Genomic DNA, 12,489 nt, shown 5'->3' on the forward strand with positions numbered 1-12,489 from the left:
ATATTTCCATACGTAACACGGTGCTCAGGGTCTATCTCTCTCTCGCCTCCAGTACCCTCTCTATGTAGAACTCCTTACTCCCCACCCCCCCATATACATCCTTAATGTCCAGTGATTGAAAACATCCTTAATGGCTTTAATTTTCTAATCACTGCAAATGATTTCAAGCCAAGCGATTCTGAGGTTTTTGGAAAAAAATTTTTATACAACTGAACTCTATTATTTCCTTTGCTGTGTTAAAGAGTACTTCAAAAATAATGCAGAAAAACTCCGGCTACTCCCAGATACTCCGAATCTCTCCTTAGCATTCAGAACACTCCGAATAGGATGAATAAGTGACATCAGCATTCAACGGAAAGAGATCCTCGGCCGCTGTCAGCAATGCTGCACGGATTACAACAATTCTGTGTATCGTGTCATATGAAGTTCTGTACTGCACATCATGTATCTACCTACATAGCACAGTCAGTTTTCTGTTTAGCTCCTGGGGAAACTCACTGTCTGTATGTTGTTGCCAAAATTACAGAGTGACCTGCCGTCAACTCTTCTCAGGCCGCCCTAGCGTTCCATCAGCCTGGCAGCTGTTCTATTAGGCACACATGGCAGAGATGAAGTGTTTGGTTAAGATCAAATCTTTAAGCCCAAAACACAGTCCACAGTCACCGAGGAATCCCTGGCCTCTCACCTGGAGCTCTACCCTCTCTCACAAATAACACTCACACGTAAAAATGCCATTTTAACCCTCGCTCTCCTCTGGCACTACTGCTTAATTCACATGAGCGGCTTCCAACTGTTGCTCCTGCACAGAAACACGTCCTGATAGTCTGTAGTCACAGGATGGCATCCCTTTGAGATTAAGCAACTACATCCAACCTAAAGTTAAAATTCTAGACCACGACAGGAATTCACTTCAGGAGCAGAGCCTTGGCAGCGCTTACCAATATCTTTTGAGGTAATCTTCCGCCTTTGCTTCAAGACGGGCTGTGACGCTTCCACAGAGCCAGGAGGAAAGGTAATCTCCCTTCTGACTGGGGGCGGTTGGGGGGCCGGCCCCGTGACCTGGGCCGTGGGGACGGTGGGCATGACCTTCTGTATCTTCATGGAGGGCAGGAACGGGGACTTGCTGGGAGACATGCGGCTCTCCAGGGAGCGCTGGAAGGAGGCGGGGCTGGGCGCCCTGGAGATGTGGTTTGGCAGCGACGGTGGCGTCTGGTAGGATGACTGAGGCGGGCGCGTGATGGGCTGCATGGAGGCTGAAGAGGACATGTAAGGCTGACGCTGGCTGACGTGAGAAGGCCACTGGCTCTCGTGGTTTATCCTTTGATCAGGTACCATCATGTCATCCGTGCGGTTCATGCCTGGGTAAGGAGGTGTCTGTGCAGGGCCGCCAGGGCCTTGCCTGCTCTGGTAGGGATAAGGCATATCGTTGCGTGTCGCCCACATACTCTGCTGAGGCCCTTCGCTGGAGGACGACTGCATTGGGCCGCCCATCATCTGAGGGGGGATCCCGTGCGCCTGTATCTGCCCCGGGCCTTGCATCCTCTCTCTGGTGTAGGGGTACGGGTACTGTCCCTGGATGGGCCTCCTGTCGGGTCCGGAGTAGGAACTTCCGTACTGGTTATACATCTCTTGCTGCTGGTTGCTGTACTGCATGTTGTACATGTCTCCCTCATGGCGTTTGGCTGGAGGCCCATACATGCCATCCATATGGCGCTTGTAATTCTGAAAATTCACACAAAGACAAATCATACTGATGTGCTTTTACAGGTATAATCACACACTTAAATTATGCAAAACAGTTATTACCTGGTGGAATGTTCATTTCAAAATGAATATGGGAAGCTCCCACAACATCTACGGACTAACAATTTACGCACTGTATTCAGTATTACATAAACCATGTCACGTACTCTGAAGGAGCTTCCACGGTTTGTTTTCATGTGCTTCAAATTTTCTGCGGGGAAAAAAAAAAAAGGCTTCTCTCCTGGTATTTTCCGGGGCTGCAATTTGGGGAGGGTATGGTTTTGGTGACCACCACAGAGGCACTGCGGAACAGGGGCTTGGGGATGCACCAGGGTGACTTCCGTAGGTAGAGAGAGACCTCATTGGGAGGGACTGAGCACCTTGAGGGCCAGCCCGAAGGGGTCCTGGGTTCAACAGACTCCTTGGGCCTAACTTTACAGAAAAACTTCCACACAGAACCTGGCTCTTCAGACTGGACCTGTGCCCCCTGACACCTGACATTCCATGGCCCCGTCCCGACTTCCAGCTTGTCTGGGTCACATTCTCCATGAAAGCCTATGAGGACAGGGCTGGTGCAGCCCTGCTCCTAACTCTCCTCCCCAGGGACGCCGGGGGTTCCAGCACTTGATCAGGGTGGGAAGCTCCTGATGAGAGGGAAGGAGGGAGATGCTCCTATGTTAATTAGCGTTCTTTCACTTTACTTGAAAACTGTTTAAGATCAGTTGGTTTGGTAATACAATTCACTGTAGAAACATGCTCCAATAAAATTAAATGTTTAAAATCCCTTCTATTTTACAAGAGGTCTTAGACCTGAAAAGTTGTTTAGAAACAGCAAATTCCTGTGTCTGAAAAGCCACAGCATGTTGTGCAATCCTCTGCATTGGCCGTGATAACTGCAAGGTTACCTCACATACTTCACCATCTCTGAGCTGCAGCGCTGTGTAAACAGCATGAACCTAACACCTATCCTATAAAGTGAAAATATGCGGTCATTAATATCTTACTCTTAAACACAAATTAACTTTCACTATTAGTATGTAATATTAAGTTGTTTTCCCTACATATCCTTTTTAAAACATATCGACAAATTTTTGTGCTAAAATGTCATTTGACACAATAGAACACACATGTCTAAACCATACTTGAACTTGGGCTTATTATGTACAAGGATGAATGTCCTTAACTTCCTACGACATGTTATATTTTCAAGAGCTATTTCTAATTTGCTGATTTCAAAATCCTAGGAATATTTTTTAGCATAAACAAACATAACCTGATTGTTCTATGTCATTTTTGTTATACTTCCTAAAACTGTCCAGAAGTAGTATGAGTTTGAATTTTAAACAGAAAGCACAGAGATGCATGCCGCTCACCAACTCACCGTCTGCTGTGGATACAGGCCCGGCTGGTGTCCTCCATATGCTGGCTGTCCTGAGGGAGGGCCTTGGCCTGGGTACTGCTGCCCGTAAGGTTCATGCCTAGAATGAGGCATTCAAAGAAAACTTCACTTACCATGGACCTCAGGCCAAGAGAGGGAGGAAGAGTCCACTTCTGGAAACCCCACTGCACCCTCCCGACAGGCGCTGTGAGCTGCAGCAGCAATTCAGCTCCCAGCAGAAGGGGTGGCAGTACCCACTCTGGGGCCGCTGCCAATCCCTGGCCGGTGGGTGGGAGGAGCCTCGCTGGACGGCCGACACCCTCCTCCTCTGAAGAGAGGCCCCGCCCATCCACTGAGGGACGGGGCGGGCATGGCACACGCTGATGTGAGGTATTAACGAGGGCAAGAAATAACAGGAGGGGCTTCCCTGGTGACGCAGTGGTTGAGAATCTGCCTGCCAATGCAGGGGACACGGGTTTGAGCCCTGGTCTGGGAAGATCCCACATGCCGCGTAGCAACTGGGCCCGTGAGCCACAGCTGCTGAGCCTGCGCGTCTGGAGCCTGTGCTCCGCAACAAGAGAGGCCGCGATAGTGAGAGGTCCGCGCACCGCGATGAAGAGTGGCCCCTGCTTGCCGCAACTACAGAAAGCCCTCGCACAGAAATGAAGACTCAACACAGCCAAAAATAAATAAATTAATTAAAAATCTAAAAAAAAAAAGAAATAACAGGAGAACCAAAGAATCAAAGCAGTATTTCTAGGAGTACCAGAACATTGGCATATAATGGTGGAAAATGTTTATGTCTTACTTTCTCATCATGAATATAAAATGTGCAAGTTTTTAAAGGGATACTTCAAAATCAATCCAAATGATACTAAGTATAGACAAAACTACTCAAAATTTCAAAGTCCTATGACCCTAAAAGGCTACAAAAAAGAATAACAGGGATGATTTACATACTTCTATTAAATCTTAAAATGGGAATGAACAATACATTTATTTCATATTGAGAAATTATAAATACCATAAAAATAGCATGTTAAAAAGAGCAATGAATTGAAAACTTAAAAACTAAGCTGGTGTAGTTAGTATATTGAATCTTGTAAGAAAGAGAATATACCTGGACTGAATATACTCCTAAACTGGTCAAGGAGTGAGAATAAGAAGGAAAATAAATGAATTTTTAGAATATCACATATAAAACAGATACATGGGAAGTTTTTGCTAATGACATGGATATCTAGAAGGTAGCTTACAGTTAGGAGGAAAAAAATATAATTGACGTGGATAAAATTTCAGCTGAGGGCTTCCCTGGTGGCACAGTGGTTGAGAGTCCGCCTGCCGATGCAGGGGACATGGGTTCGTGCCCTGGTCTGGAAAGATCCCACAGGCCGCGGAGCGGCTGGGCCCGTGAGCCATGGCCACTGAGCCTGTGCATCCGGAGCCTGTGCTCCGCGACGGGAGAGGCCACAACAGTGAGAGGCCCGCGTACCGCAAAAGCAAAAAAAAAAAAAAAAAAATTTCAGCTGAACAAGTAACACTTTTAAGAAGAGAAAACTTAATGAGGTAAATCCTAATGTGGTAGAGCCAAAATGACTATTAAACCTAGGCCATGCACTATTCCAGAAAGCATTCTAGAAGAAACAGAAAAGCATATATATATATATATATATATATATATATTTTTTTTTTTTTTTTTTTTTGCTGTACGCGGGCCTCTCACTGTTGTGGTCTTTCCCGTTGCGGAGCACAGGCTCCGGACGCGCAGGCTCAGCGGCCATGGCTCACGGGCCCAGCCGCTCCGCGGCACGTGGGATCTTCCCGGACCGGGGCACGAACCCGTGTCCCCTGCATTGGCAGGCGGACTCTCAACCACTGTGCCACCAGGGAAGCCCTAGAAAAGCATATTTGCTTCGGTTCCTTTATGAATACGTCCCAGGATGACTGTTCTCCATTTAATCTCATCAGTCTACCCCTCACCCCTACCCTCACCAAAAGCTTTTCCTGGGCCCTCAAAAACAAAACAAACCTTAGTTAAACCCTGATCCAGTACACTAGACATCACACAATGGTAACTGACTGAGGCAGATTTCACAAATAAACCTTCACTAGGAGGTCAGAAGAAGAAGTTGGAATTCCTGAGTCACTATTAGAAAGTACCACATGGCTTTGAGCATGTGAGGCTGTGTAACTCAAGAACCAGGCTCATAGAGAATGCTAGAAAGAAATCTTATTTGGGGCTTCCCTGGTGGCTCAGTGGTTGAGAGTCCGTCTGCCGATGCAGGGGACACAGGTTCGTGCCCTGGTCCGGGAGGATCCCATATGCCACGGAGCGGCTGGGCCCGTGAGCCATGGCCGCTGAGCCTGCGCGTCCGGAGCCTGCGCTCCGCAACAGCAGAGGCCACAGCAGTGAGAGGTCCGCGTACCGCACAAAAAAAAAAAAAAAAAAAAAAAAAAAAAAAAAAGAAACCTTATTTGGTAAAACAGTGATTTTTCAAACCTTTTTTCCTTTGTGTTAAACCAGGGACACCTCACTACCTAACCTACAGCATGTGTACTGAGGAAAGGGGAGCAGTGTGGACGGAGGCCTTGCCACATGGGATCCCAAGGCAATGATGGAAACCACTGCCTGTCCTGAGAGCTGCCTGTGCGGCGACAGTTAGAAAAGGAGCCTTCTAGTGCACCTCCACTGGTTTTCTTTAAAAATGTTCAATTGAAGGCTTTGTTTCTGAGCACTTCTCCGTTAGCGAGGTAACGAACATGCCAACCAAGGGAAGGGGCTTCGTGGTAAGGACCAAGGTCAGGGGCCTTCTTCACAAAAAGAAGTCCACCCTAAGCCACTATTTTAGGAAGCAGCTTCCTCTCAGAGACATTTCAATGACTTTCCTTCTATCTTATTAAAATAATCTGGGCCAGTAGTGCAACCTTACTTGCCATTTTAATATCAAGACGCTGTCCTGAAAAAAAAAAAAAAAGAAAAAAAGCTGCCCTGGCTTTTCTCAGAGATGTTTATTAAGGAACAAAGTATTCCCTCCCTGTGTAAAATGTTCACAGTGGAAACAACTGAAAAAACAACACCTGGAAGACCTTACCAAGAGCCACTACCACTGAGCCTGCTGGCAGCCCAGTGTGGCACCACTGCCCAGACCTCGGCCTCTGGGAGAAAGGCAGGCGCTGAGGCCACAGGAGGAGCCAGGTGTGGAAGCTCGAGGCGGCGGCCTCGGTGTGCTGACAGCCCTGGCTCTTGCATCCTGAGGGAGAAGACTCTTGCCCTGGCCAGCCCAGCCCCAGCATATTTCTAATTTGTGCTTTTGGGCACTCGCTAATAAAAATACAGCTGTACTTGGTAGCCTGGGGACAAGGTCCTTCTCCTCAGTCCTGTTACAGTTGTCGACTGAAGGCAGCCATCTGACGCGCACAATCCTTTGAAACTCCATCGGCTCCCCGGGCTCAGAAACGTGTGTGTGAGGAGGGCACAGTTTCTAGTGAGTCATCTCACCTTCACCTTAGGAAACACTCACCTTCGATCGTAACTGGCTCCATAGGGAAACTGCTGCCGCTGCCCCATGCCTAGACTGGACATCGCTCCAGACGGACTCTGGTTATACATGTCCTGTATGCTGCTGGTGGGCATCTGTCCTTGCGTCATAAACGGCTCACTACTTCCAGGCACTGCAATATTTTCAGTAACAGACAAAAAATTAGGCGCTTTCAAAAGCCAAAGGGCCCAAACATCCCTTTCTAGTCATTGCTGTTATCCTTAATATGACAGACAACAATACCGATGAAAGAGCATAAGGTCTGGAGTCAAGATGGGCCCTGACGTCCCCCTTCCCCACCCCCACACACACCTTGTATGAGCCTCTCCCTCTGAGTGTGGGTAGAACCTACCAATGTGATAGGACGTCACTCCCAGGATTATGCTACATCACAGGGCAAAAGGGATTTCACAGATGTAATTAAAGTCACTCATCAGCTGGCTGAGCTAACCAAAAGGGAGAGCACCTACGTGGGCCCTTTAGATCAGCATCTGGAGGTCAGAGACGAGCAAGTCGGAGACGCTCTCCCGCTGGCCTGAGAGGCCCACGTGTTAGGAATGACGGAGGCCTCTGGGAGCAGAGAAGGCCCCAGATGACGGTCAATAAGAAAACGGGACCTCAGTCCGACCACTGCGAGGAAACAAATTCCACCAACAACCTGAACAAGCTCAGAAGAAATGGAGTCCCGGCTGACAGCTTGATTTCTGCTGTGAGCTGAGAACCCATAGAAACTGCGAAGGCACACGTGTATGTTGTTTTAGGCCACAAGTTTGTGTTATGCAGTAATATGGGAAACAAACACAGGCCCAGATCCATACTTATTTGGGTAAGCTGCTGAACTTCTAAGTTTAATTCCTTGTCTATAAAACGTGGTTGGGAATATCACCTCATGGAATGGTTGTAAGGAAGTGATGAAACAGAGAGAGAGAGAGAGTTACTTCCCTTCCCTTCTAGGGGAAAAAAAAAAAAAGTGAAAACCTTAACATAACCACCCATGCGTGCTGACTCACTCTAAAATCAGGATGAAGAAAATCACTAGGGAGTTAGGAACAGCTCAAGAAGGGATGAGATACAACTATTTCTAACAAGGGGTAGAGTGTCAATTAGGTCAAATATGCAAATTAGCATTAGCTCAGAGCCTGAAGGAAATTGAATTGGGTCAAGCCCAGAAACTAGCCTGTAGGCAAATTAAACATTTTAATGCGAATCTTAATTGATATACCGTATTACTACCACCTGAAGGTTACTTTTATGTTCCATGGGATAAAAGCCGATTAAAAGTTTGTGAGCTGATAAAATTTGTTTGGCTGGTAGAGAGGTGCAAATAATGAAGCCTGACACTGGTAGAAGGTGTTTTGCTTTGTAAGGTGCTTTCACATACTTTATATCGGACAAGATCTTAAATCAACCTGCAGTAGAACCAGTTTTGAGGTTACTTTCCATTTTGCAGATGTAAAAACAGAGACAGACAGAAATAAGGGGGATAACTAAAGTCAAATAACTTAATTCCCTAACATAAAGAGTTCTTAAAAATCAGTAAGAAAAAAGACAATCAAATTAAAAAATGGGTGAACACATCGATGGACATTCACAGGAAAAGACAAATAAATGGCTGCTCAATATATGAAAAGATGTATGATCTCATTTATAATTAAGGAAATCCAAGTTAAAACAACTGTGAGGCTTTCCCTCTCTCCCAATCTGATTGGCAAATACTAAAACCGCTGATAATAATCATTCTTAGTATGGGAGACCCACATGCTCACGTTAAGAGTACTAAATTGGTATAACTTGCGAATACCTGTTATGATAGGCTATATTTTGGTGACCCCCCCGAAGAAGCACACCTCTGGGTGTTCCGTTCATAGCTTGTGAAGTCCCACCCACTAGGAGGCTGGGTACCAGCAAATGTGATGCAGCACAGGGTTGTGAGCAGCTGCAAGTGAGGCTGCACTCTTGGAGTGCTCCTTCTGGAACCCGCCTACCATGTCACGAGGCGCCCAAGAAGCTCCATGGAGAGGCCCCGTGGAAAGGCCCCACAGAGGAGGCCCCCGCCAACAGCTCCAGGAGCTCCCAGCGGAGCCTCCAGGTGACACAGCCATTCAAATGACACCCCAGCTCAGCAGAGCTCTCCGTCAGGCTTCAGCGGACAGCGGCCGCCTCAGAGCCCCAGCTGAGCATGTGTGGAGCCCAGGGCCACCCCGCCCATCACAGGACTGTGAGACAGAATCAAGTGTTGTTGCTAAAGCTACTAAGTTTTGGGATAGTTTGTTACAATAGTAGAAGATACTCAGTAAATGAAAAAAGAATTCTTATCCTTTGATGCAGTTATTCTTCTTCTAGGAATCTATTTCACAGAAACACTCTTACAAGTGTGAAAAAACAGCCATACTTCAATAATCACTGCATCATTATTTATAATAGCAAAATATTATGAAACAAACCATCCACTGCTAGAGCATTAAAAAGAATAAGTAGGATTGTATGTGTAGATGCTAATAAATATTCAACATACGCTGTTTGGGCTTCCCTGGTGGCGCAGTGGCTAAGAATCTGCCTGTCAAGGCAGGGGACACAGGTTCGAGCCCTGGTCCGGGAAGATCCCACATGCCGCAGAGTGACTAAGCCCGTGCGCCACAACTACTGAGCCTGCGCTCCAGAGCCCACGAGCCACAACTACTGAGCCTGCGCTCTAGAGCCCACAAGCCACAACTACTGAGCCCACGAGCCACAACTACTGAAGCCCATGCACCTATAGCCCATGCTCTGCAACAAAAGAAGCCACCACCGTGAGAAGCCCGCGCACCACAACGAGAGCAGCCCCCGCTGGCCTCTCTCCGCAACCAGAGAAAGCCCGCCTGCAGCAATGAAGACCCAACGCAGCCAAAAATAAATAAAAATAGAAACACTGTTAAGTTAAACGATATATAAATATTCACTTATTGTTCACTTACAAGCAGTTAATCAATCAATCCCTCAACCAGTGATGAATTCAGTGAGCAGGTGGGGAAGGCAGGCAGGTGGACAGGCGGGGCCGAGGCTACTCAGGGCTGCTGAGTCTCAGACTGGGCTCTTTCATCTACTCCACCACCACACTACAGGGCAGCAGGAGCGACAATACCAACACAACGACAGGGAGCGTGACAGCCACTGACGTTGGTCATTCAACAAAAGATCAAGAGCGCCGCCACGCTCGCCGCCACGCTCGCCGCCACGCTCGCCGCCACAGTATGGTGAACCGAGGAACGGAAAACTTTAGTATACAGGGGGTAGGGCTGTAAGAAAATATGTTTCCTGTGGGTTTTCTGTTTATCTGCTTTAATTTGATACTAAATATACCAGCACCGTAAGGGAGCAGGTGAGCTGAAACAGACTGGGGAACTGCAAGGCAGAGCTTCCCGCTGAGCCACTGTACCATTCACACAGCTGAGGAGAACACATTGTAGAGCTGCCTAGTGTCTAGCCAGGTAATGCACAGGCACCCCCCACTCCCATGTTGATTTTCGTTATAAAAAAATTAGCGGCACACAGAAACAAAAGGAATAGAAATCTTGCTGTCTAACGTAGCATATGGGTAGGATATTGGAATACTTCACAGTCACTTTTGAAACCAGATTCCAAAACTTAATTATTTTTTCCACGTTAGTGTCATAGTTTCAGAGTCTAAGGATGTTATATATCCACCAACAGCACTAACCACATGTGCCTTCTAGCATCTCACACCACCGGGGAAGGCAGCTAGCGCCAACATTCACAAAGCTTTCCACTTTCTGAGCTTATGGATTTACTGCATGTTCTGCAAAATCTTTACTTGGAATAAGCAGCTCGCAAACTGTTTGAAAGGAAAAATTATACATTATCTTGCTTTGTGTAACAGATATCTGAAATACATATGAAATACAATCTCATTTGTTAATTAAATGGTAATATGCCTAACATTTAAAATTTTGAGATTATTCATTTTTATTTTGCATGGCTCTGTAATACGTGTGAAAGCCAAGGCTTTGGGCTTTATGTTTCTCTCTACTCAAGAGAGTATCAAGAAATTCATGTACCCCAAACATCTAAATACAGCAAAAGTACTATCATTTAAGGGATCCCAGAATAAGTACTTCCATAAAAATATTATCCACCATGTTTCTGTACGCTTTTCAAAAAATATTCATATCATGCCTCAATTTCACAGGACTCAACTGCATCTGGAAGAGTGCCAACAACATTTGGCACGTGGATGCCACTGGAGGAGGTAAAACGGGCTTAGATGGCTACAGTCTCGGGGCTACGGGAGGGCTGGGGGCTGATACCCACGAAGGAGAAACCCACTCTGGGTGTTTGCTAATGTCAGTGAGAACTCTCGGTGACCTCGTCCATCCTACAGTTGTCGATACCACTTCTCTGCTTAGTTCTCCAAGATTATACCTAATTCCAACGCTCTGCTCAGCTCCAGACACACCCTCCACTACTTATTGCCCTGACTTATCCACAAGTCAACTCGGGATTTCCTTCTCTAGCTTGTTCATTTCCCAGATGTCCACACCACAGGTAGTAACAGCCAACCTTATTTCCCTCTCTTTCCCAACTGCCCACACTCAGGTGGTAACATCTTCACCTTCTCAGTCACCATCACTTGGTTCTTCTCCCCACGTTCAGTCCATCGGCACATCCTGTTGTTTCTACCCCCCAACGTATATACTGGGTGGTTCCACTTCCCGCTCCCTGCTGGGGTCTGACTCCGACCCATCACCTCTCCCTGGATTAGGACAGTGGTCTCCCCATCTCCACCCTCACCTCTCTCCAATATGTTCTCCATAAACATCCAGTTATTTACTTACTTATTTTGAACAAAAAACCCAGTCACCGCACTTCCTGCATAAAACCCCAAACTCATCAACATGCCTAGGAAGGCACAAAGGCTCTGCCCCGTCGGCCTCGACGTGCTGAGCTGGCCCCCTGCTCTCTGTGCCCCAGGAGCCTTGCACCTCCTCAGACACACCAGCCCCGCTCCTGCCTCAGCGCCCCCAACTCCTGGCTCCTCCCCGACTCACTCCCGCTCCCCAGGTCTCAGCAGATGACTGACAGCTCCTCTGAGCCCTCCCCTCCCCGCCCCCCTCCTTCCATGACCTGCACCCAGCATCATTGCTCTTTGTGTCCTTTCTTGCCTGTTTGTTTCCTTCCTTCCATCAACCACCATCCTTAATCATATATATGTGGTTTAACTTACTTTTTGTTTCTTGTTTGTAGACCATCAGCTCCACAAGGGACTGTCTGGTTTACCAGCATTCTACCTGGCCCTCAGCCCCATGCCCGGGTCATGCCATGACGACCATGACACCAACTCCATCCAGGCTGCACTGGGAGCACGTTTGCTTACAATACATACCAGTCACTCTTCTAAGGGCTGCGTTTACGTGCATTAACTCAATTAATCCTTGGGGCCCATTATTATCCCCATTTCTAGATGAGGAAACAGACGCACAGAGATGCTAAGTACTGTGCCCAAGGCCAGAAATTTAGTAGGCTGGGGAGCTGGGACTCAAATATGTCTCGAATGGATCAGTGAATCAGTCATGGGATGGCAGACAGTAGAACACCCCCTGGACCAACCCTGCACAGAGGCCCCTCAGCATTTACCTTTTCTCATTCCTCCGAAGGGGTCCTTGTTGGGCTCGTAGGGCATCCTGCCCATCACTTCTGGCATGCTCATGCCCTGCTGGTATGGGGCGCTCGGAGTCATGGAGTTGCGTTTTGGGAACGATGAATCACTTGCGTCTGAGAATGGGTCGTGCACACTGACTGTACTGCTTCTGATAAGATGAGAGACATGAAAGC

General features: G+C 47.3%; 1 protein-coding gene across 7 annotated transcripts in view; it reads right to left on the reverse strand.

Moving 5' to 3' along the window:
• The window catches only part of ARID1B (AT-rich interaction domain 1B), a 416,950-nt gene that overhangs the window by 7,914 nt on the left and 396,547 nt on the right, over positions 1–12,489 (reverse strand). For all 7 annotated transcript variants that reach the window (XM_082633300.1, XM_082633303.1, XM_082633305.1 and 4 more), the window contains 4 exons: positions 12,292–12,464; positions 6,643–6,793; positions 3,125–3,221; positions 939–1,722 (listed from right to left, as the gene is read on the reverse strand). In XM_082633300.1, the coding sequence (XP_082489426.1) occupies positions 939–1,722; positions 3,125–3,221; positions 6,643–6,793; positions 12,292–12,464 (1,205 nt within the window). The remainder of the gene's footprint in view (positions 1–938; positions 1,723–3,124; positions 3,222–6,642; positions 6,794–12,291; positions 12,465–12,489) is intronic.

Source organism: Mesoplodon mirus, assembly GCF_964341445.2.
Source record: "Mesoplodon mirus genome assembly, chromosome: 10".
In the NCBI taxonomy this organism is placed as follows: Eukaryota; Metazoa; Chordata; class Mammalia; order Artiodactyla; family Ziphiidae; genus Mesoplodon; species Mesoplodon mirus.